This window comes from Gordionus sp. m RMFG-2023, chromosome 5 (genome assembly GCF_954871325.1).
Source record: "Gordionus sp. m RMFG-2023 chromosome 5, tfGorSpeb1-WG-v2, whole genome shotgun sequence".
NCBI classification, from domain to species: Eukaryota; Metazoa; Nematomorpha; class Gordioida; order Chordodea; family Parachordodidae; genus Gordionus; species Gordionus sp. m RMFG-2023.
This window is the reverse complement of record NC_088779.1, coordinates 25,832,304-25,858,255: the sequence shown is the minus strand read 5'-3', so window position 1 is coordinate 25,858,255 and position 25,952 is coordinate 25,832,304. Positions and strand designations below refer to the sequence as shown.

The window sequence follows — 25,952 nt, the reverse complement described above, 5'->3', positions numbered from 1 at the left end:
TTCTGTTTGAGGATCATGTATATGCGTTTCATCTTCTTCGTAAGTAAATTATTTTTGGAATTTCCGTCTACGAATTAATGTTATTGAGGGGAAAGCACTGCTCTACTAAACTCATTTCCGATTCCTAAGCAAGCTTTTTCGTTGAGTCATTGAAATTCTGAAAGCCGTTTTCCTTAAAGCGATCTAAGCGAACTTTCTCTAAGTGTAATGACTCTCCGAAAAGAATCGGTGAAAAATTCAATGAGGTTGGGAAGGGAATTCAGGACAAATACTGATCCTAAAATCAATGGAGCCAAAAGAACAATATGGTTAGACAAAGCAATATAAATATCTTTCAGGGGGAAGAAAAAACATTAATAAAATTAAATATATTAATTCTTCCACCATTTACGGATTTTAAGTTACTAAAGGAGTATCCAAATGTTAAAAATAAAGGTAGGAAAATTAAGTTCCGCATAAGAAAACAACTATTAAAATAAAAATTTGAGTAATATAAATTAATATACCTGATTGATTTTGAATCATTTAGATTAACAATCTTGTCTATAAAATTCAACAACAAAAATGAAATAAATGAAGAACTTTGGTGAATAATCTAAAAATTAAAAACTCGGCTTAAATTATTTATAAAATTAAAAAAATATATATCATAAAATATTTTTTTAAGAAAAAAATTTAAAGTAACGAATGTTTTTCTTACCGGTAATCAAAGAAAAAATTTAAAGTAACGAACGTTTTTCTTACCGGTAATCAAACAAAAAAGGAAATGAGTTACTTGTTACCATACAAGAAACGAATGGCGTTCTTTTTCCTCAAAAAAGTAACGCTGTTGGTAACTACGTTTCCTTACAGCATTAGTTTCAACATTTAAAATTTTGTAAAATAAAAGTTATCACACAGGGAATTTCAATTTTTTAAAAATAGGTAAATTAAAATCACTATTATTTTAATATATTTTAAACGTTCCTTATAAAGCACACTATGCATTAATGGTAATAAAAATATAAGCTTATAAAATTGAATATAAATCATGTTCCAACAGTTACAGAAATAAAAAATATTAAAATTAAATGCTTTATATTTTCTGCATAAAAAATATGGATTTTATTTCTTGGTTCAAAGGTGGATTAGAATAAAAAATATCGGGATAGGTTTTTGAGCTAATAATAGGATTGTATCGGTGAAAATAGGTGGATCGATCAGGCTCCAAATTTAATGTTCATATATATTAATGAATCTTCGATATCAGATTGGATTCAGAGACTATATACCAAAATATAGAAAAGGAATCATCGATAGGCGAATGAAATCTTTTCAAAAAATAGAGCGCAAAGAAAACGAAGTAATGAAAGATTGATGGAAATTTATATATTATTTTTAAAATATAATATAAAGAATTTATTCATATTCCTAATAAAAAAAATTTCGCACTCCCCCTCCCCCAACCCTTCCCCGCCTTACTCTCCCTAAAATATTAGTAATATAAACTTTCGTTAAGCAAAATAGATTGTTTTTCGCAAACCAACTTTTTAAGTAATACACTCGATTAGAATCTCAAACAAGGCTATAGGATCTGAGAACGCAGTTCAAAAATATTTGATCCTTATATTTTGTGTTTCGTTAATTATTTTTAATAATTTATTATTTAGCCACCATTGTCATTGTATAGTATAAACATTAAAATAATTATGAAAAATAAAAGAGACAAAATCCTATTTCCAAATTTAAAAAGATTTGTGGTCAAATTCTTACATCAATTTATCTTTTGAATATCTGAATCGCGGCAAAAAATTAAATTTCCTATAAGTTTAGCCTAATTAATCTATTTTTTAAATAATTTAATTGAAATTTTGCCTGTAGGTGGTACAATTTGACCCCACTTTTAACGATATCCCAAAGCTTAGGTAATATTTTTTGGCTAAAATCTCGATTTATCAATTTTATATAAAAGATGATATCAACTCCTACCCAATGTATGACTGTGGAAAATGGCGAATTATCGTAAAACATTATGAATATGATTACCTTGTTTTATAGCAACTATTTGATTATCCAAAATCAGCAGCAAACGATAGTTGAGAGGCGACAGTGCCAAATTTAGTAGACAATTTTAGACAAAATTATAGAATATATTGCCACACTCGTATATAAGGAGCTTTAACTCGGCTTAGGCAGTAAGTTTTCTTAACCGGCTCGATCAGAGCCGCTGCCAATTTCGCGATATAAAGACAATTTTCTTGAAGATATTATGAAATCTCATAATAATTTGTGCATTATTTAAAAGAAATTTAAAAAGAAAATAGATTTCATTAAAATATTTCTTATTAATATTTGAATTCAGTCATTTTTTGTAAAGAGAGAAAGCCTTTTTTGGTTATAGTATAAAATACTTAGGAAACTTATAAAAAGGGAATAAAAAATAGACCATCTTTATTTAATTGTAAAAATGATTAACAAATAAGAGATAAAAGTATCAAAAATAGAAATATTATAAAAAAAGTAATCTAAGCTATTGGTATCGTACTTAAAATAAAAGTGCAATATTGATATCGGTAAAAATTCTAATATATAAACAAAATAATGCTATATAATATAAATTATTAATCACCATCATTTTAAATGACTTATAAAATAGAATAATGTTTATCCACTAGGGGGAATAGTTAATAAGTCTGCTTGGTTTCCTCGTACAATCTGTGGGGTTTCCAAGGTTGGCGGTAACAAATTTGGCGAAGGAATAATCAATGACTTGGTAAAAAGTTGTTGTTTATCTATCGTTTCTATGTGTGAGATATTCTCTCTTATACCTTCCTCCCATTTCGATAATTGTTTAATCATAATACTCCGCTTTTCTGCACTCGGTTCTTTTTCTAGTTTCATTCGATGATGCAATAGTTTTTCCTCTAAATATTCATCCACTTTTTTGTTTAGTTCTTTAACTGTTCCTGTCATTGTATCCAATCTTGTGGCAGATTTTGTATGGATATACCATTGACCCATTTCATGGTCAGGAATGTTTTTATCTTTAGCTTCTTGATGAAGTGCGCAATAAATAGCTTCAGTTTTTTCTTTAGATAGTGTGGCCATTAATTGCTGTGCTCTCCTTATACCAAGTGCTTTTATAATACAGGCGATTACGTTATTATCTTGCATCGGAAGAAAAGTATCCAATAATGTAGGGAAAAGAGATTTTTCTCCTGAAGGGATGTGATCATAGAGAGATTTTTTATAATGTTGAAATTTAGACTTTCCCTCTGATCCAAAACAAGATTCAAGAAATAAGACTCCAAAAAGGCACATTCTTGGAGCTCTTGCAACTCTAAATTTTTCAGGGAGATAATGTTGTAATCCAATATAAGGTGATTCTGATAATGACCGCTCTATTGATTTAAGATACTTTATTTCAATTTGCCATTCGAGTGGCAATGTTTTTTCATCTATATCTAACGCATTTACTACACTGACCCCTAATCGGATAGTTTGGCCATGATGATTGAAATATATCATTTTTGCTTGTTCAAATATCTTAATGGTCCAAACGTTAAAACTTGGATCTTCATAAAGCATGGAGGGAGTTAATGTGTCAACGTATTTGACTAATGGATTATATTTCCTCGTCTTATCAACTGCGATAACATGTCCTATTACTACATCAATTATTTTAAGATTCAAATCAGGTTTAAATCCAAATTCTCTGAGTGCTACATCAATATCCTGTTGGGTGAGTTTTGAGTAATTCGTTCCAGATAAAGCTGCTTTGATAAGAAGAAATAATTGGCTTGAGAGTTTATTTTCATGTTTATAAGCAAAAGTTAATAAACTCAACGCAATCATCAATTGAATTTTCTTTTCAATGTTAGCTAGAAATGCAGCATTAGCGTTTACTGGCGCCACCTCAAAAATTGTTTGGAAGTCTCTCATAGGTATGAGCACAAATAAGTTCTCGAACGCATTTCTTACATATGGGAACAATAGATAAAGTACGGATACAACTTTTGATAGCCAGGGTGCATTTTTCGTGTAAGCCAAAGTTGTGATTTCTGTAATATTACCAATCAACAAATATGTCGGTTTACTGAGCAAGTCAACACCAATTACAGGCCATAGATTTTTAAGAAATGTCTGTTTGGGGTATTTCCAAACAATAGAATGTTTATCATCCAAAAATCTGTCCACATAAATCAATAATGATGGATGACCTTCCGCAATAATGATTGTATTCAAATTTGAATATAGAGCAGTTTCGGAATCTATAAGAGTCAGATTAAATGATCCTTTTAATATCATGAGTTGTGAATCAGGATAATTAGTGAAGGATGGTAGGAAAGGCCGAATTTTTGGACGATCAACTGAATATCCATCATAATAAATGGCAATTCTGGATGGAATGGTACATTTTGTATACTTACTTAAATCTACTTGACTCGTTGGACGTTCTCTAGTGAAATGTCCGGTTACAGCTCGAAAGTCCAAGGAAGTTAGTAAATTATTAACGTATATATCTAGTTCTGCCGAGCTTACAACATCGTTAGAAATTGAGAACTGAGTTGCCATTATCCTTAGAATAAAAATAGTGAAAATTAATTTACTTAACATTTATTTGATTACATTGAAAAATAGTGATATTTCTTATCTTCTCTATCTACTTTCAGAATCTATTAACTTAGAGACCCATAAATATTTTGGAACTAGTTTAAAAAATTTTAAATCTTAAATGCATATAAGCGCATAACATGAAACGCTATATAGACACTACAAAAAGGCCAATTTTTTTAAAAAAATAATTGATTTCCTTAGATTTAAATTTTTGCAGAGAAAATAAGAATAAAATTTTAACATTTTGAAAAATATAATAAAACGATACTGACTTTGTTATGTACTATATAGTAATAACCAGGGCTGGCAAGTCGGTCAATTAACCGGTCAAATTCAGTCAATTGACAGAAGGAGTATTTGACTTGGTCAAAATACTCTAAAAAAACTGAAGAAAAATAAAAAAAATATGTTTGAAAAAAAGAAAAAACGATATAAATACACGTAATAACAATGCTGTTTCCCCAATATCAAGGGGAGCGTCTTACTAGTAATGAAATTAATCAAGTTTGTGATATAATATAAGAATTAGGCATTTTACAAGGTGGTGATGATCAAAATATTTTAAGGGATATCATAAATTTCAGAAGTAAAAGTGGCCAGTTTGATAGTAAATTATGTGGAAAGCAGTAAATTCGAAACATTCAGATTCCATTGGGCTTTGCTAAGCGACATTTTACCAATGTTATTAAAGAGCTCGATTTGGTCGATTTTCTAAAATGGCCTGATTTTACCCAAAAGTATATTATGTAAGCCTGGAGATTTTGCACATAGATATCAGAAAGGTTTGGACCTATATTTTCCAAATCTCGAATCTTACGTATTATTATTTGGACTAAAATCGTAATGGGGTCGTTTTCAAAAATCGGGTCATGCCATTTAACAACACTACATTTTACTAACAAATTTTAGTTCTTCTTCTTCTTCTAAAAATAATAGGTCGATTTGGGGTAATATTCTTACCAAACAAAGAAATCGATTGAAGATCCTGACAACAGGAAATTCGAAAAATTTTATAATAATTTAGTTAATTATCAAATCCATTTAGTTTAAATAGAAGTTGAATTTTCTTCTAAGTTTCGTGAAGTAGAATCTAATTTCACCTTTTATAATACTATAATTTGTCAAGAACGTCAAATAAAAGATAAATGTGTTATTCTAGATCATTCTTGACGGGTTAACACAGCTACAGCTAGTATATAATATTTATCCAATGAACTTTTACCTTCACACACTAAAAAACTCCATATTAGTAAGAAAGTAATCGTCTAAAAATAATGTGTAGGACCTACATTTACCCCTTACAGGCCTGTCCCGAGTTTAAAAAAAAAATTTTTTTTAATGAATGATTATCCCCAATGGATTTCATATTTTAAATACGACAAATATATTATATCAAAAATCTTAAAATACAAAGTTGGAAACAATGCCCTGTAGATAATCTAACAATGAATGATATTAATTATACAATACAAATCACCAATAAAAAAAGTGGGAAAAAACATATGCCTAGATTTTCACATTAAAAGAAATTACCCCTTTCTAAAATTTATTTATTTTTTTTAGTTTTATATAAACAAAAAAAATTAAAATATGGGCCAGCCCATGGACCTGGGCTTAGGGCCTGGTATGCAGGTCTTTGAAATATATTAATTTGACCTACAAAACCTTAATCTAGCAAAATTAAATTATTAGGTTATAAATTATAAATTTATTAAAATACATTTATAAATAATTTAATATTGTGTACATATAAAGACATTCTAAGATATTATGTATAGTGGTCTGCAATACCAGTCCCAAGACCATACATCTGAGAATTTTTTTGGGCCAGGCTGTACAAAAAAATGAATTGTATATATATTTGATCAATAAAATATAGTGCTTTAATTTAACCACTACCCAAGATCATAAATTGTTATTTATTTAAGTTCAACAACATATGTTTGGATCTTGTATTTAAAAAAATTTAAAAATTGGGCTAGACCAGACAACTTTAGTATAATATTGAAACTGGTCTGGGTCAAGAAATGGCTGTGTTAGGAATTAACTAAATTCTCACTAGGCGGCATATGAATTGATTCACATATTCCAATTATTTGTTCAAATTGAAGGTACTAACATTATATACTTCATTAATATATCCTATAAAAATAATATAAAGAAATTTAAATGAGCTCTCATCAAAACAATGATAAATTTCTGATTCACACCTCATAAAATAGGTTAATTTATGATTCATCCATTATCAAATAATATAGGAGACATTTCTGATTACCCATCATCAAATAAAAGGGAAATTTACTATTTCCCATCATTCTTGACAGGTTATCTTATAAACATAACACTTTTTATATATATATAAAAACTATAAGGCCACTCTATGAAAAGAAGATAGATATTAGGGGTATCAGATGCTTTAATTAGGTTAAAAAAAGCAAAATTGTGAAAAAATTTTGATACAAAGAAATATTTTTGAGATATTATGAAATTTTTATCAAAAAGATTACAATCCTCTAAATAATTTAAACTTAGTTGTGAGTATATATATTTGCTGGAACCTTCAGAAAATAATTTAAAAAATATATTTGTAATATGATAGCCTCTCATATGTTGCTAATGGAGAGTAAAGCATATATATAGTATTTAGAAAGCATTAAATAAAATATGTTAACAAAGTATATATTTTCTACCTTCAATGTTAGTAATGGATAAATCATAAAGTTTTTATTCAATGTAAATTAAATGATTGAAATAAGTATGTTACATAAGTATGCTCTGTCCAGCTATCAAAATTTTAAAACTATAGTTGATATAGTTGAAACTCTTAATTTAAATATCTATATTAAGGTTCGTTAAATTATTTTACTTGATTTCAAAATTTTAAAAATGGTTGAAATAGTTGTAACACTTAATTTAACGGGCATGACTAAAATACGCGTCCCCGAAAACTACGCGTCCCTACGCGTCCCTACGCGTCCCCGGTCAAACGGGTTTAATTTATATAATATTAATAAAAAATCTTATTTAGCTTTATAAGATGAGTTAAAAAATGTTTTTTATGATTTTAAAAAAAATGATAACTTAGTAAAATTAAAAAAAAATTTTTTTTTACATCAAAAAACTACGCGTCCGCTTCCCCGGTCAAGATACAATTTTTTTTTTTAAATAAAAGTAGATTCATATTTAGCTCATTAAATGAATATAGAAAATGTTTTTTAAGATTTAATAAAATGATAATTTAGTAAAATTATTAAAAAATTATTTTTTTAAATTAAAAAACTACGCGTCCCAACGCGTCCCTACGCGTCCCCGGTCAAGATACATTTTTTAAAAAAAATAAAAGCAGATTCATATTTAGCTCATTAAATGGATACAGAAAATGTTTTTTTTGATTTAAAAAATAAGTGGTAACTTAGTAAAATATTTAAAATACTAATTTTTTACTTAAAAAAACTACGCGTCCCTACGCGTCCCCGGTCAAGATACATTTTTTTAAAAAAAATAAAAGCAGATTCATATTTAGCTCATTAAATGGATATAGAAAATATTTTTTCTTATTTTAAAAAAAAGTGGTAACTTAGTAAAATTATGAAAAAACACTTTTTTTTCATTTTTTGACTAAACTACGCGTCCCTACGCGTCCCCGGTCAAGATAGATTATTTTTATAAAAATGAATATAGAATCGTGTATAGTTTTTCAAGGATCCGAAAATGGTATTTATAATTTTTTTAAAAAAAAGGGTTTTTTTAAATTTTACTAAGTTATAACTTTTTTTAAAAATAAAAAAACACATTTTCTGTATCCATTTAATGAGCTAAATATTAATCTGCTTTTATTTTTTTTAAGAAAATGTATCTTAACCGGGCACGCGTAGTTTAGTCAAGAAAAATTTTTTTCGAAAATTAATTTTTTTTTAATAAAAAATTATAAATACCATTTTCGTAATCTCCTTGAAAAACTATACCCGATTCTATATTCATTTTTATAAAAATAATCTATCTTGACCAGGGGACGCGTAAGGACGCGTATTTTAGTCAAAAAATGAAGAAAAAAAGTGTTTTTTCAAAATTTTACTAAGTAACCACTTTTTTTTTAAAATCAACAAAAACATTTTCTGTATCCATTTAATGAGCTAAATATGAATCTGCTTTTATTTTTAAAAAAAAAATGTATCTTGACCGGGGACGCGTAGTTTTTTAATTTTAAAAAATAATTTTTTAAAAATTTTACTAAGTTATCATTTTTTTATTAAATCGTTAAAAACATTTTCTATATTCATTTAATGATCTAAATATGAATCTGCTTTTATTTTTTAAAAAAAAATGTATCTTGACCGGGGACGCGTAGTTTTTTGATGTAAAAAAAATTTTTTTTAAATTTTACTAAGTTATCATTTTTTTTTTAAATCATAAAAAACATTTTTTGACTCATCTTATAAAGCTAAATAAGATTTTTTATTAATATTATATAAATTAAACCCGTTTGACCGGGGACGCGTAGGGACGCGTAGTTTTCGGAGACGCGTATTTTAGTCATACCCAATTTAACCGATGTTTGCAATAAGTTAGAAAAAAATCTCGGGTATTCCCTTTGACATATTAATCGATAATTGATCAGAAATATTTTTCTATTTTTTTTTATTTTGACCATAATAATGTATGTTACATATAAGTCATAAATTGTAATTAACAAGCAATTTATTGTATTTTATATATTGGTATGAACTAAAATAAAACAGTTTTTATTTGCATGGAAACGTAGTGCACATTGACATTTCGAGAATTTTACATGTGTAACACCTTTACATAGTGGATTTTTGCACCTTTGACGATTATTCGTCCACTCTGGGAAATGTCAAATTTGATCCGTGCGAATATCTGTAGACGGTACGAAAGACTTAAGCCCCCTTCTTTTTTTTATCTAAATGAAAATATAATACAATAATAAATAAATAATCACCTTCTATTAGATTTTCGACCATAGAAGAAGGACGTTCGCGTTTCAATTCTATTGTAGCTTCAACGTGACACATTGTTGTGGCTACTTCTTGGCAAAATTCTGATAGAGAAAAAACAGAATTGTCATCTGATTTGGCTTTCTCACCTTAAATACGTCGATATAATAACCAGGAATTTACAACTGCCATATCAAAAAGGTGTTGGAAGACTGTTATATACCACTTTTTAGATCTGGTTGTATTATGATATCTTCCAATATTGCTGTCTAATAAATCAACCCCTCCCATATGTTTGTTATATTGTTTGACAAGCATGGGACAAGCTATATTTAGTCTTTTCTTGGTTTTGCGGTAATATCGTTCAATATGACTCTGGGGTAATTTCCCGTACAATGTTGACAAAAAGGTTACCGTTTTATTATCTTTCCACACTAAGGATGTTATATCTATCCCTTCAATATTTGCCATGTGTTCAAAGGATGACCCTCTGATCTCTTTTTCCATTTCGATCTCTGTAGGAAGCTTACAATTTGGGATCCTACTCCTCCTTACAGTACCAAGACTGTATATACCTATAAATATACTTGAAAAATTAAATATATAATATATTTATTACGCTTCTTTTTGCCAAATATATCAAATGGTTTATTGAGGTGTAGTAATTATCAAAATATAGCTTAAAATTTTGATTTATAGGTATTGTTCGGCTTAGACGTACAACAATATTGCTAGACGCTCCTAAATCTGGTTCTGTTGTTGGTCTTTTTTCATAATCATTTTCCTGCCCAAAATATAACTCAAAATCATAGGCAAATCCTGATACACCGCATAAAATGAAGAATTTAAAGCCCCATTTGTGAGGTTTCATTGGCATGTATTGTTTTAAATGTATACGAGTTTTGGTTGAGCAAATTTGCTCATCGATTGATAAGCATCTTTAGGAATTGTACGAAACCTAATTTTGAAAATGTTTCACAATTGAGTCTACTTTTATAAGCCTATTATGGCCTGGTTGACCTTTTGCTATAGAATTATTATTGTCATTAAAATGAAGAATGGATCTAATGCTTTCAAATTTAGTGATAGTCATAGACTTTTTTATAAGATCATTGCCAATTACATCTTTTCAATAGTCTCTTATGGACGGTAATTGGATGAGAATATTAATTCCAATGAATTTCCTTAACTCCATTATAGAAATATTTATAGGTTTGTTAATATTTTTTATTGCTGCATATTTGGTTGATTCGATAACTACTAAATCTAGGAAATTATCATTCAAAAAATATGGTGAACATTGATAGGGAGTATGTAAAGCCAGTATCTCGCTGGATAAAGTGGACTTTCCATTTAATTTTAGATAATTTTTAGGGATATTTAAATTTTTTTTCATCCATAATATATCTCTTATAATAGTAAAATTATCTAAAAATGTTGAATTATCATCCTCATTATCGTGGTCATCTTCTATTAAGCTATCATCAGAAGAATAATCAGATGAAGAAATCATTTTAGTGTCTTATATGTAACGTACATATATTATCGATTAAAATATTTTTAATTAATTTTTTTTTAAATATAAAAACGGAAAAGAATATAGGAATATTTTAGTTATCTGGTTCATATTTTTTTGAAAAATAATATCAAAGTTTAATATTAAAAAAATGTAATTAAAAATTAGAAAAAATGTCAATTTTGAAATATAGGGAACAGCTGACATTAAATACTTGTACTTTAAATAAATATAAGAATTTCTATTTAAAAAATTGATTTTTATATAAAAGGAAACTTATAAGACACAATATAAATTTTCGCGCCAAAATAATTTACGCGGTAAAATAGGTCAGAAAATTTACTATGTAACTGATTAGTAGTCATATGTAATAATAAAGGGTTCTATATTAAGATTCATTTATAATATTATAAGTTAAAGTTAAAAAATTTGCGCGAAAAGCAAAATATATAAAATATATACATAGTGTTGTTAATCGACTTAGCCTAAATTTTTGTCAAATAAAAAATAATTTTATTTGTGCCATTATTATAATTATAAATTGTGGCATAGACCACTTCAAGGGGCTTCCTATCTAATCCATTGGTTTTTTTAGGCCATAATAAATTGAAAATCATTTTTATTTATTAATAATGATACGCATAGAATAATTTTATTGTTTAAATTATCATAATATTTATAAATCAAAGCTAGGTGTGAAATGAAATGAAATCTTTTATAGTTTTTTTTTTATCTTTTTCTAAAATTATCTATTTTTTATGTATATTAAAAGCAGTGGTTTTTTCTAAATAATTTATTTTTAAATATTTATAGTAGACTTTTTTATGTTATTTTCATAATATGATCTTTTTAAGATACTATACTATTAATGTGTTGTTATATTCGTTATTTTTTAACATTTTTGAAATTTTTTGGCACAAAAGGGTAAAATAAAATTTATATTTTAAAGTTGCTAAATTATAAATTAAATGAGGATGTCCTTGGGTAAATGATAATTATATCGGTATCAGGCGCGCAACCTCTGGGGGAAAAAGGGGGAAATTCCCATTCCCATCGTAAATTTGACTGTTTTCATAAATATCATTTTAGCTAATAAAAATTTTACCCCCCCCTCCCTTACCCCCTTCCCTCCCTCTCCCCCCTCTCCCTTACCCCCCCCCCCCTCCTTACCCCCCCCCCTTCAATCAAAAGTTTACAAGTATTTGAATATCAATTTTCCAACATATTATTCAAAAATATTAATAAAATGGAAACATATTTAGTCAAAGAGATTGAGATCAAACGATAATTTATTTTATTATTATATATATTTATATTTATTTTATAAAATTCAAAATTATTAGTGAGTTAGAATTAATAAGTATTTTTTATAATATTTTAATTATTAATAAATATCTATTTTTTAAATATTTTTCATTTTTACTTCCATTTTGTAGAACAGAAGAAATAGAAATACAAAAGTTAAATAAAGCTGAGCATGAAAAAAAATAATGTGTCGTCAGAAGCGATATCATTATTGAATTCAATTGATCAATCAGAGTTTATCATTGCTGCTTGCTAGTTGCATCAATAAATTATTTTTAGCTCACTACTTTGTAGAAATTTACAAAAACTAAATTTAGATTTGGTTCAGGTTATTGATTTGGCAGAAAATATATATGAACAGGTAGATACAATAAAAATGAATGTAGATAAATATTTCCATAATATTTATCAAGACGTTGAATCGAAGGCTAAATTTTATGATATAACAATAATTAAACATTGTCTAGCACCTAGGCCATTATTGAGATGTAAATTAAATATTGGCTCAACTGAAGAATATTATAAAATATCCATTTTCATCTCATTCTTAGATACTTTTTTATCGCAAATAAAAGTACAGTTTTTAGATAAAAAACAAATCTTTAGCAATCTTCAAGTTTTATTACCCAAAGATCCTTCTTCGTTTTCTAATGCCACTATTGGTAAAATTAAATATTTAGGAAAATTTTATTCCTATGAGATTAATACTGTAATTAATTTAATCAGTGAATTCAAATTGTGGTATAAATATTTACTATGTTTAGCTATTTTACCTGAGCATGCTATTGATGCGCTCAATCGGTGTAAAGAAACTTTGGCTCAATTTCCTGATATTTTGAAGTTGTTTTATATTCTTGCATGTTTGCCTATTATAACTATGTACGAATGAAAGGACTTTTTCCAACTTGAAAAGGTTGAAAACATATTTATGAAGTACTGAATCTCGGCTAAATGGGTTAGCTTTGTTAAATATCCACAGAGATTTGGTTCCAACGACAAACGAAATTCTTGATGAATTGGCAACATTCTCACGAAAATTAAAAATCACATTATAATTATCGAAAATATTTTACAAACGAAATTCTTGATGAATTGGCAACATTCTCACGAAAATTAAAAATCACATTATAATTATCGAAAATATTTTTGTATTTGATAAGAAGTTAAAAAAAACTTGTTAATTTAATTATTTTCTAGTCAATATCTTATACACACTACTATTAGTATTTTCAATAAAAAAAATTATATTCTACTTATATTATATGCAGAATTTAAGCTGAGGCTAATTTTTAAAGAAAATTTTATGGATAGGTAATAATACGTGATCACCTAATTTAAAGTTGTTTTCTCCTTATTTGAGAATAAATAATGTTTTGACGCCCACGATCATTTAAATATGAAATAAAAGAAGGAGCCGTATTTAAAATATTGGAAATACTATTCCCAATATTATTGGTAGCACAACTATTTTTCCATGTAATTTTATGGCCAACATTTTTTGAACATGGACTATTAATAATATTATGAACAATTTGAAAACGCGATTTTTGTTTGAAACATTTGCTATTTTAGTAGCGATATATATGGCATTCACATAATTTTCCTCATTGGTAAATAATAAAAAAAGTGACGGTTTATGTGTGAATATATAAATAAATATTTTTATTTAATATCTCCTATTTCCCTAATCGTTAAAAGTATAATCTACATTTCCCTAATTTCATGGAAAATCGCTATCGATATTTAATTAGGGGAAATGTGCCATGAATTGCCATGTTTTTGCTTTTTTTGAAAAAAGGTGTTAAAATTTATGTTTAACCAAACAAATTTTATATCAATGTGTAGCCTAAATATTAATCTTTAAAATAAAATTTGAATCAAAGCTTTATGTATAATACTTTATGAGCTAAATGAGATTATGTGAAAGTTGTTTTTCTGGCCAGTCAATACATACTATGTATAGTAGAGATCTGCAAAGTTAGGTCCGGCCCGTACCCAGCCCGAGTTCGTCGGGCCTAATTTTATTTAAACTAATCGGGTTCCCCCCGGGCCGGGCTTAATATTTTTATAGTAGTTTTAAATTTCAAAAAATATATAACTAATACTTTTTTCAAAAGTTATTTTTATGGAATTTTTTTTAGGAACGAGTGAACCCAACACGGGGACCAGTGGCCCCAACAAAGGTAAGGATCCGAAGCAATTGCTTCTAAAAATTTGAATGGGGGTACTTTAAAAAATTTTTATTTAATTCTTTTATTGTTTTACTTCCATAACCAAGTGATTTCTGGTTTATGATATAGGACTCGACCTCGTGATTCCGTATACATATTAAATTCAATAATAAATGGGGTTTCTTATTACATTTTAATAAATTTTGGTCGATGTTTAGTAAATAAGGGGTTGATTTCTTGTCATAAAATTATTTTACCAATTTCAAAATATGCCTAAAAATATTAACCAAAATAATACAAATGCTTATTTAATAATTGCACATGGCATAATATAAGAGATGATAAATTCTTACTACATCATATACTGCCAAGACTTCTTAATACCATGAAAAATCGATTTCTTAATAATTTAACCATTTTATCAATAATTTTTTTTTATCTAATCAATTAAATAATTATGATTAGAGGTGGGCGCGGGCCGTGAAATTACACCACGGTGGGTCACGACCAGGGTTGCCAGGTCAAAATTTTCAAATTGTGGGAGAAATTCGGTATTTTGTGGGAGTAATATAAAAATTGTGGGAGAAATATGAAAATTGCTATAAAAAAAAAATTTACGGGCCGAAGGCCTGCAAAGGACCGGCCTGCGGCCGGGATTTAGAATTGACTTAGTTATCCGCTTATTATTTTTTATAAATATAAAATCGAATCTATTTTCCAAAATAAAATAGGTAATTATTTTTCAAAATAAAATAGCCAACTATTTTTCAAAATAAAATAGCCAACTATTTTTCAAAATAAAATAGCCAACTATTTTTCAAAATAAAATAGCCAACTATTTTTCAAAATAAAATAGCCAACTATTTTTCAAAATAAAATAGCCAACTATTTTTCAAAATAAAATAGCCAACTATTTTTCAAAATAAAATAGCCAACTATTTTTCAAAATAAAATATCCAACTCTTTTTCAAAATAAAATAGGTAACTATTTTCCAAAATAAAATACGCAACTATTTTTCAAAATAGGTAATTATTGTACGACACAAAATTTCTTAAATACTATCTTTATTATTAAAATAACATATTGATTTATTATAATATATTAATTTTGTTTAAAAATAATAACCAACGATCTTTTTTAAATACAAAAGATGTAAACAAGATAAAATTTTATAAAAAAATTGTAATTTTACAATGTAAAAAAATATATTTTATGCTAATGTTAATGTATAAATAAGATTTTATAAAAAAACAAACAATTTTAAATTTACAATGTAAAAAATAATTATAATCAGAGCGGGGAAGTTGTTCTACAGTATTTAGTTAATACAATGGGGGAAGGGAATATGATAATTTGAGGAATCAAAAATCTTCAAAGCATAAATCAGTACAGGGCAGTCTATCAACATCTATTGCAAAATTCTTCAAAAATAAGAAATAATACAGATGCAACTACAGTTGCGGAAATGGTAAATACCTATCATGCAGTACAACATTCAGAGAGATACTTAACATCACAATGTTGGTAGAATCTTTCCCCATAATATTTAACGACTAATATAAATGAAAAGTATACTTTGTAGAACACAAATGAGCAAGGCTATCATCAATGTTTTAGGATATAAATCCAGAAGGTCAATTCCTGACGATTTGAAAGATGTGCAAACATATGCAATTCTAACAGATGCATCTAATAAGGAGATATCAAAACATTTCCCTTGATCCTCCCCTATTTCAACAAAATTAATGTCATTTCAATAAAACTATTAAAAAAAATTTCTCCAGATATGAAATATCCAAAGACATAGCTAACCATATATAATGGTAAATATGGCAGATTTGGCATTACCAATAAATTGCATGGCAGCTTTTTGATCTGATAATTCCTCAGTGAATTTGGCAAAAACCAGAGTGTATTTACAGAATTGAGTCAGCATAATGTTGGTTGACAGGTTCCTCCTAATACGCGCCATTGTAGAATTTTAAAATTTTACAAACCTTTAAAAAATATATATATTATAAAAGCTGTTCTAATATTTTGAAAAAAATTTTCAAAAATAAATGGCAGAAGTATATTTAGGAATTTTACATATAGGAAATCTACTATATGCTGTTAATATGCAGTTGCAATCAGAAGAATATAATTTAATAAAGGATCACTAAGTTATGCTGCAGAAATACCAAAGTAAGAATATTATGACTATTATCGGATAATTATTAATAAGATTTAATATGATGTCATGTTGGAGGAGATTGTAATGCTTTTTTATTTTTATGATTTGCCAAAATATTCAAAATATTAATTTTACAATGTAAAAAATAAATTTATTTAATTTTATGCAAATGTATAAATAAGATTTCATAAAATATAGAAAGTCAAATAGTTATAGTTAATTATATTTTATTTGAGATTTAAATAATGGAACTAAACGTTTACCGTCGTTATTAAGATATTTATAAAATTCCTGGCATGACATTTTATAATTTTGTTTAACCATTAACTCGGTCTCTAATGTTGTTAAAGCAATTCGATTTCTCTCCTTTCTCCAGGCAGTCCTCATCAGGCTAAAAATGCGCTCCGATGAGGCATTAAAATGAGGTAAGGAGAAAACATACTCGCAAATTTTTTCCAAGCATGGGGATTTATCGTTATTACGAAAAAATTCCACCCATTTCTCCTCTGCTATTAGACCATCTAATTTTAAGTATTCTGGCGAATCATAAAAAATGGAAAAAATTACAATCTCTTCAAACGAGGCTTCAATTTCTATCGGTAATTTTAATATATTTATTAAATTACAAAAATCATCAAATGATGTTTCTGTTCCAATGTCATAATATTTATACACTTGTAAATAGAGTTATTAAAATCAAATCTTGATTGTAAATATTCCAAAATTGTCTTAATAAAAATATTTGCTTCATTTAAAAATACGTTAATTATAGTAATATTTGAACATTTTAATATGATATTTTTAGCAATAGCGGCATAAAATTTATTATCTATTTTTAACTGTAGAGATGAACAGAGCTGTAGCATGATTTTGTGAATCTTTATCAATAAAGAATCTTCTGATTGCAACTGAATATTAACTACATGAAGTAGATTTCCTACATGTGAAACTAATCCCAAATATGCTTCTGAAATTTCATCCTCGAAATTTTTTTTTAGCAAAATAGAACATTTTATTACTTAAATCTGTTTGGTATATGGGATATAATATCCACTTCTAAAAGTTATATTCTTCTGACACAAAAATTTTGAAAATGTCGAGTGGAGCACTGCAATTCTAGATAACGATATAAAATATATTAAGTAATTTAAAATATATTTATAATAATTATACATACTGTTCTAACTTCTATTCTTTCTAACACAAAAATTTTGAAAATGTCGAGTGGAGAATTGGAGAATTTTATAAAAAATATATTTTAGAGCGGAAAAATAAAATAAAAGAACTAGACATATTTTTCGAATAAATATTTAAAATTTATTTTAAAAATATAAAAATAATCAAATACTGTCTCTCAAAATTATTATTTATATATTAAAAACATTAAAATGCTAAAAAAAAAATTGTGGGAGAAATTAAAAAATTGTGGGAGCTTTTTGTGGGAGATTTCTAATTGTGGGAGTTTTGTGGGAGTGAGATGTATGTGGGTAAACTAAAAAATTGTGGGAGACTCCCACTGATGGGGGGAGACATGGCAACCCTGGTCACGACATGAGTGTGAATAAATTTTAAATTAAATTATTTTATAAAAGAACCGTAACCAAAACGTAACCATTATAATTTTTTACATATTGAACCGTAATTGTCCCTGCTTAAATGTTCTACAATTTTTTTATAAATATATTTATTAATATTTTTAAAACAAAAAAGTCTTAACCTCATCCCTTTTCATTCATTATAATATGCCTTAATTTTATACTATTTACTTTTTTTTTAAATCCCTTATTTTGAAATTTTTAAAACCAAAAAATATTTTTAAAGCGTAAAAGTAATCATATTAAATATCTCTAAAAAATAAAATTTTACGGTGCCAGCCAGGCGGCAATAAAATATAATTTAATTGTTTTTTTTAAAAAAAGATTCCGAATTCCCTTAAATATTTTTTTTTAAAAAATTTATTTTTCCGTAACCGAATATAATTATTTTTTGAAGGAGTAAAAAGAACCTTTAGGAAAAAGGGTTAAACCGGTTCAGTAAGTTTCTGTAGAAAGGGCTAAGTTCAGTTATTTTGAATCTTATATATTTTTTATATATATAATTCATAGATGCTCATAATATAAATAAATTAGAAGATGGTTCCAATAAAAAAAAAATTATGAACTAAACCTTTATAATTAGTTGAACCGAACCGAACCGAACCTTTATAAATTTCTTCTCAAGAACCGTAACCAAAATGTAACCATTATAAATTTTTACATACTGAACCGTAACCGTCGCTGCTTAAATGTTCAACGAAATTTGTTGCAATAATTCGGATTTTTTATAAATATATTGATATTTTTTAAAACAAAAAAGTCTTAACCTCATCCCTTTTCATTCATTATATGCCTTAATTTTATACTATTTACTTTTTTAAAATTCTCTTTTTAAATCCTTTATTCTTTTAATTATATGGTGCCAGCCGCAAAGGAAGAAAAAGTAATTAAATTATTTTATTTTTTTCCATGGAGATTCAGAATAAAGATTTCCTTGAATCCCCACGTTGAGATTTCGAATCCCACATGATTCCATATCCCAATACGACATATATTATAATAATATTATATAATCAAAGAAACTTAAGAAAAAAATTTTCACTAAATTTCTCCCGAAATTCATCAAACTTACCCCGTTTTCTTTAAAAGTCTTTGTTAGGTAATTTTTTTAAATTTTTTTTAATGAATTTAGGGTTAAATGATAAGGGGGAACAGAAGAGATAATGTTTCTTTTAATTCAAAGACCTGCAGAGGTATCATTTACACGGCGCGCGAAAAAATTTCTTCGGCCCGGCCCGGAATTGTTTTTAAAAAAAATTTTACGGCTGGGCCCAGGTAAAAATTTAGGCCCGGAAAGCACAAAATAGAAACATTGAATTTTTGTTTTAGAATACTAAATATCTTTTTTTGCTTTCATTTCGTTAAAATTGATAAAACCCTCCTTTATTTTCTAATTTTATAAGATTCGGGTATTTACTTTTGTTTTGCCCAAATCTTTTTGTCATTAGCTTAAAGAAGTTTAAACAACAGCTCTCGGATTGTTGTGCGTACAAGTGCCAGCGGCTTGCATACAAACATGTGAAGGGCTCCTCATTTTCTCCCCCTAATTAACTATGCAGTTTGATGGATTTTTGAGGAAAACCTAGGGTAGCTCTGTTGTATCCACAACCAGAGGATGAAAACGCTTTTACGTATCATGTAAATTTATAAGATCATCTAAGAAATTTCTTCTTCTATTTGAAAAAAAAGTGATTTTACGATTTAACAATAAAAAACTTATCTACCTGTCTTATGAATGGAGAATTTTTTTCCCAAAGATTCTAGTTCTTAACAGAAATTATTTTCTTTCTTTTATTTTATCTCGAAGTAGGATATTTCAATGAAATTAAAAATAAATTTTATCCAATTTAAGGATACAACACGTTATACCTCTCGTTGAATCGGATTGGGTCCGAGAATACATTTGATCAAGGTAGAATTCTACCAAGTAGAAGAAAATGGCTTCAATCAAATCGATTCAATCTTGGTCGAATCGGACATAGGATCGACAGGGTTCTAGTATTTACCTAAAACTAGACTAAATTTTATCGATGTTTCTTATCTTGTGAGCAAGGATTATATATAATGTAAAATGTATTTAAAATTTTTTTTTATCGTCATATTTTATAAAGAAATACCATTTGATTTTAAATCAATAACGATGAAGTGTTATAATGAATTTAATAGATCAACATATAAAGTAAAAGAACTTAAAGAAATTATAAATACATAAGATATTTCGACAAATCTCATAAAAATGTTCCTACAAGATAGCTATCATCTGTTCCTGGTAGAAAGTTTTTAAAAAATATCTTGTCTCTTTAAAAAATTCGCCAAGAATTTCATAATCATTCTTCGAAGAAGAATTAGCAGAAGCCTAGGCTAACTTTATGCACCATTTAGATAAAATAAAAAAATGCTGGAATTCAATGCTGTTATAATCGATTTATATCGATTAAGGATATGATTGGCCTAATAAAGGCTCAATATGAGGTATATATCAAAAAGATTTGAATTTATGACAATAAATATAAATATTTTAAAGTTATGTATGTTCAAACATTCTTTAAGCTTAAAAAAATGTAAATATCAAAGTTTGCAAAATTTGCTATGTTCTCCAAATTCGTAAAAACGGAGATCAGGTTTATCTTATCAAAAAAAATGGATGAAATTTAAAATCTAATCTAACAATAAACTTAGGAAAAATTTGTAATTAGGAGATAATTTTTAGTTAAATGAATAAAGGTTGAAAAAAATCGTTATACTCTCTCATTCGATTTATAAGAAGCCGAATTGATGATAAAGCAAAATTTTGACATGAATTGCTTTCGGATAAGAAGTATAACGTCTATCTGTAAAAATAATTTGAAAGAAAAAAACAGATAAATTTTTATTTTATGGCCATTTCCGGTTTTCTATTACTGAGTTTTGGTATTAGACTTATTTTTAATAAAATAAATTTTGTATAATATTAAAGGGCAGTAATAAAATTTAAGATATGTTATAGTTTAATTACTTTTTGAGATATTTTTAATTAAATATAGTGTATTTTGGAATTTTCGCGTTTCTAAAGATGGCCATATCTCATGAAGTAAGCCTATTTGAAAAATAAAATTTTACATTTTTATTAGTTCATATAATACCAAATACAAATTTTTTTAAAAATTGAAGGGGTGGTTGAGAATCGACTTTTTTGGTTGATTTAATATAGTGTTGTAAACGAACGCGTTCAAAATGAACGCGTTCGTGAACGAAGTTCGTTTTTTTGAAAAAAGGTGATGAACGGCGTTCCTTTTTTTTTGACAAACTTTGAACGTGACCGCGTTCCTTTTCTTTGATGAACGCGTTCAATTTTACGTTCGTTCAATTTTAAAAACACTTTTTATTTTTATTTATTTGAAAAATTAATATTAAACCGCATTTTTTAACAAAAAAGTCTTATATTTTTATTTATTTGAAAAATTAATATTTAATCCAATTTTTTAACAAAAAAGTCTTATATTTTTTAATCAGCTGTTTTTACTTTTTCCTCTTTCATATTGCAATTAACGTACCATAACGTGCTACTGCTAGAGAAGATAAGATTAAAGTTTATTAATTGCATGGATATAAATATTTCATCATCAGATTCTGAAAATCAAAATTCAATTATAGATGAATTAGAATTACCATGGCCTAAATATCAAAAATATTTCACTGTTTTAAAATCAAAAGGTAATTCAATAGTTTTTAGTATAGCTAACGCTGTATTAACTGCTAAGCGTTCATGCCTATCAGATGAAAATTTTGAAAAGCAATTATTATTAAAAATTAATAAGAAATTTTTTTTATAAATTTATTTTTTTATCGCTCTATTATATTGTATTTATAATTATATTATCAAAATAAAACTATTATTTTTTACCATGGCTAATATATTGGGTTGAAAAATATAAGGCATTTATTTATATTAAATTAAATTTTAAAAAAATTTATCATAAAATTTTAAAAAAATTTATCATAAAATTTTGAACGCATGAACGCGTTCACGAACTTGAACGCGTTCCTTTTTTTGAATTTGAACGTGAACGTGAACGCGTTCGAATTTTGTCAATGAACGTTGAACGCGAACGCGTTCGATTTTTTTAAAATGTTTACAGCACTAATTTAATATGGAATACAACGTAAATAAAATATCATAAAATTAAGAAATAACAGATACATTTAATTTTTACAATCACATTAAATATTAATAAAGCAAGGATTTATTGATGATATATGTTTTTAGTTTAATTACTTTTTGAGATATTTTTAATTAAATATAGTGTATTTTGGAATTTCCGCGTTTCTAAAGATGGCCATATCTCATGAAGTAAGCCTATTTTAAAAATAAAATTTTACATTTTTATTAGTTCATATAATACCAACATACAAATTTTTTTTTAAATCGAAGGGGTCGGGTTTAGAATCGACTTTTTTTGGTTGATTTAATATGGAATAAAACATAAATAAAATATCATAAAATTAAGAAATAACATGATTCAAGATACATTTAATTATTATAATCACATTAAAGCAAGGACATGAATCACAAGATATCCTAATGAAAATTTTTTATACACTATAACCAAAACACCCATCAATTTCTCTTTAAATTATTTTTTTTTTCAAAGAGGTAAATTTTTCTTGAAGAAAATCTAAATATATAATAAAATGTTGATATATTGACGTAGTTGATATAATAAACTCCATGAATCGACAAAAGTACATAACATTTTGATTATTAGGTAAATTTTTTTGATTTATTTGTAAAATCTAAATGTTATAACAACATTTTTTAAGATATTTTGATATGGTTGATTTATTTCATGAATCAACAAAAGCACTACATTTTAATTATTATAATTACTTAAAAAATTAAAAAAGAAAGGAAGTCATTTTTTCCCCCTGGAGGTAGACACGAGAGGGCTTTTCGTAAAACTTTTAGAATACACTAATTAACTTTTCCTTAAATTTAAACGGCCCGTGCAAAAATTTAACTGGTCAGACCGGGTAACTTATTGGATCTGATTTGAGTATTCTTTTTTGTCTTAAATGACAATAATATACTTTATCTTTATAAAATGAAGTACACATGAAGAAAATCTTTCTATTGCAAATACTAATAGAATTGTTCATTTTGAGAAATTAATTTTATTCGGATGTAATATCACTGGCACATGTTATTATTCTCTATCAATTAATTTTTCAAACATCTCAAATCTCATTGTATCTCTCTCCCTGAAAACTGTTTGTTGAGTATTTTTAGAACATTATATCACTAATAGGGATCTGCAAAAGTGCCCATACTCGGCCCACCAGAATCATTTTAAAAATTTTTATACCAGGTCCGGTTTAAATTTTGAAATAAGATTAATATATTTTAATATTTTGCAAGCAAATCGGGCCCAATATTAATATTTGTTTGTAGAAATGATCAAAGACTTGATTATGTTTAGTGAAAAGATGGAAACCTATATTTGAAAATATTAATTACTATATTTGTTGTAATATGTAAATTTACTTTGAAATAAAATCGAGAAAAAAAAAGTAATATTCCAATCGACTGTTTAAACAGAAAAAAAGAAAAGAATTATTATATTGAGTAAAGACGATGTAAATGAATAGGATAGAAAAGTATATATAATCGAGGATATTTTACTTGTTAATAATTATTATGAATTTGCGAACATAATTTTTAATCTTTTAATTTTAATTTTTTTTAAATATTATTTTAATATTTATTTTAGTTATGTTTATGTAACTACTATTTATATTAATTAATAGAGTATTAGTAGTTAATTTATTTATACTATTTATTTTATTCTCTAAATTGTCTCAACCACTACATTTGTTGGCCGAAACATTATGTTCTATGGACATATTCTGTCTAATTAACTCACTATTTGACAATATTTAAACAAATTCGGGCAGGGCGGACAACTAATTTTATTTTAATTTGGATCGATCTTTTCTGGGCAAATAATAAAACCAGGATTGGACCTGGGAGGATAAAATTTTAAAAATTTTGGGCCGAGTTAGGCTTGAAAAATAAGCCCTAGTTTAGATCATCAATATTTCCGAAATTTTCGTCATAGGAATTCTATGTTTATTAAAATTGAGGATTGAGTTTTTAAATTAAAAGGAGTTAATAACCATGCATTATAATCAAAATACAACTTCATAAACCCAAGACAATAGCAGATTATAATATTATACATTCTCAAAACATAAGTTGCTATAAATTTGATTGCGATGTTAGAGTTTGATTTTGATTAGGATATTATTTTTTTAAAATTTAAATAGGAATTATAAAAAAATTTGATAGAATATAGAGCACATTTTTGGTCAAGATGCTTTTCATATGCTATTATTTTTAAATTATCGCTTTGTATTGGTATTATTATAACTATTTGATCCAATATTTTTGTTTTAGGTTTCTTCTTTCGATATTCACATTGAATTTTAACCTTCCCAACTTCCCTTAACCATTAATTCTATTTAATCAGGCATGGGTTTTTACATAACCTTTTTACTTCCCATGGGCTTTTAAATAAGTGACTTTGCCTCGTGCGCTCACTTATAACTACAGCCTGCTTATAAATTTGTAGATGGTCTTCTCTCTTAGGTTACTCCCAATTTCTTAACCCATTTAGATGATAATTGCAAGAGTCCAAGGGTAGCTTCTGCTATTCAATATAGCCAACAAGTCAATGTACTTACTATCACATATCGCGTAAAATTTAAATATTTTTTAACAATTATTGATTTGATACGATATAATTTATTTATTTTACCTTTAATATTATAGTCTCTGTTAGCAAGCCTATTAAAATATTTATAAATAAAAAAATTATCACATTACTCTCTTTATGAAATTTTATGCTGAAATTTAATAGTTGTGAAAATATGTGTTGATATTATTTTTTAGTATACTTTCTTTCTTTTCTATACATCCATCCATCCATCTAACTATATTTTTTTCTTTCTTTCTTTTTTCATTCTTTCATTCTTTCTTTATCATTATAGAAAGCGATCCTGTTCGTAACAATTTTATTTAATCCAACAAGAAATGATTTAACTCTTTTAATATAATTATATTCAAAAAATTTAAAATTAGAAAATATAATATTATAAAATTTAATTAACAAAAAGTGGCCGTTTATTGTTACTTTATATAATATAAAAGAACATCGCAACCTATTAAATTTTGAGTCAATTTTGAAATTAGACAGTTTATTATTTATTACAATTTAAAAAGGTTATAAGTCCCAATAACTAACTATATAATATATAATATAATGTTAGAACTACTATAAATGATTGATCTATATATTTTTTTAAAAATATCCCATTTTAACCCTGAAAAATTAGACAGTCTATTATGGATTACAATTTATATATCTAATATTAGAACTACTATAAATGATTGATTTATGCATTAATTTATAAAAATATCCCCTTTTAACCTTAAAAATTAGACAGTTTATTAATGAATACATTATATATTTGAAAAAAAGGATTTTTAAAAGTCTCGATAACTAACTACATAATATATGATATAATATTAGAACTACTATAAATGATTATACATTAAATATTGAAAATATCCCTTTAACCTTTAAAAATTAAATATTATTGAT

General features: G+C 26.5%; 2 protein-coding genes across 4 annotated transcripts; both read right to left on the bottom strand.

Moving 5' to 3' along the window:
- Nucleotides 1-2,510: 2,510 nt before the first annotated feature.
- LOC135929545 (uncharacterized) lies at nucleotides 2,511-7,565 on the bottom strand. Of its 3 annotated transcripts, XM_065466175.1 has the most exons (3): nucleotides 7,463-7,542; nucleotides 7,361-7,419; nucleotides 2,511-4,558 (listed from the first exon to the last, which is right to left on the bottom strand). In XM_065466175.1, coding segments are annotated over exons 2-3 (1,917 nt in total). In that variant the 5' UTR covers nucleotides 7,363-7,419; nucleotides 7,463-7,542; the 3' UTR covers nucleotides 2,511-2,643. The 3 variants fall into 3 exon arrangements, with proteins under 3 accessions (XP_065322247.1, XP_065322249.1, XP_065322248.1); XM_065466177.1 differs by lacking the exon at nucleotides 7,361-7,419 and having other exon boundaries at nucleotides 7,463-7,565; XM_065466176.1 differs by lacking the exon at nucleotides 7,463-7,542 and having other exon boundaries at nucleotides 7,287-7,415.
- A 2,136-nt stretch (nucleotides 7,566-9,701) lies between these two features.
- Nucleotides 9,702-10,058, bottom strand: LOC135930296 (piggyBac transposable element-derived protein 3-like). Its single transcript, XM_065467076.1, has one exon. It carries the CDS (start codon nucleotides 10,056-10,058, stop codon nucleotides 9,702-9,704), a length of 357 nt encoding a protein of 118 aa, XP_065323148.1.
- Nucleotides 10,059-25,952: the final 15,894 nt, after the last annotated feature.

Bases quoted from the DNA above. Each gene is read 5' to 3' on its own strand.
- LOC135930296 (XM_065467076.1), bottom strand. From the start codon at position 10,058: ATGGAAAAAGAGATCAGAGGGTCATCCTTTGAACACATGGCAAATATT.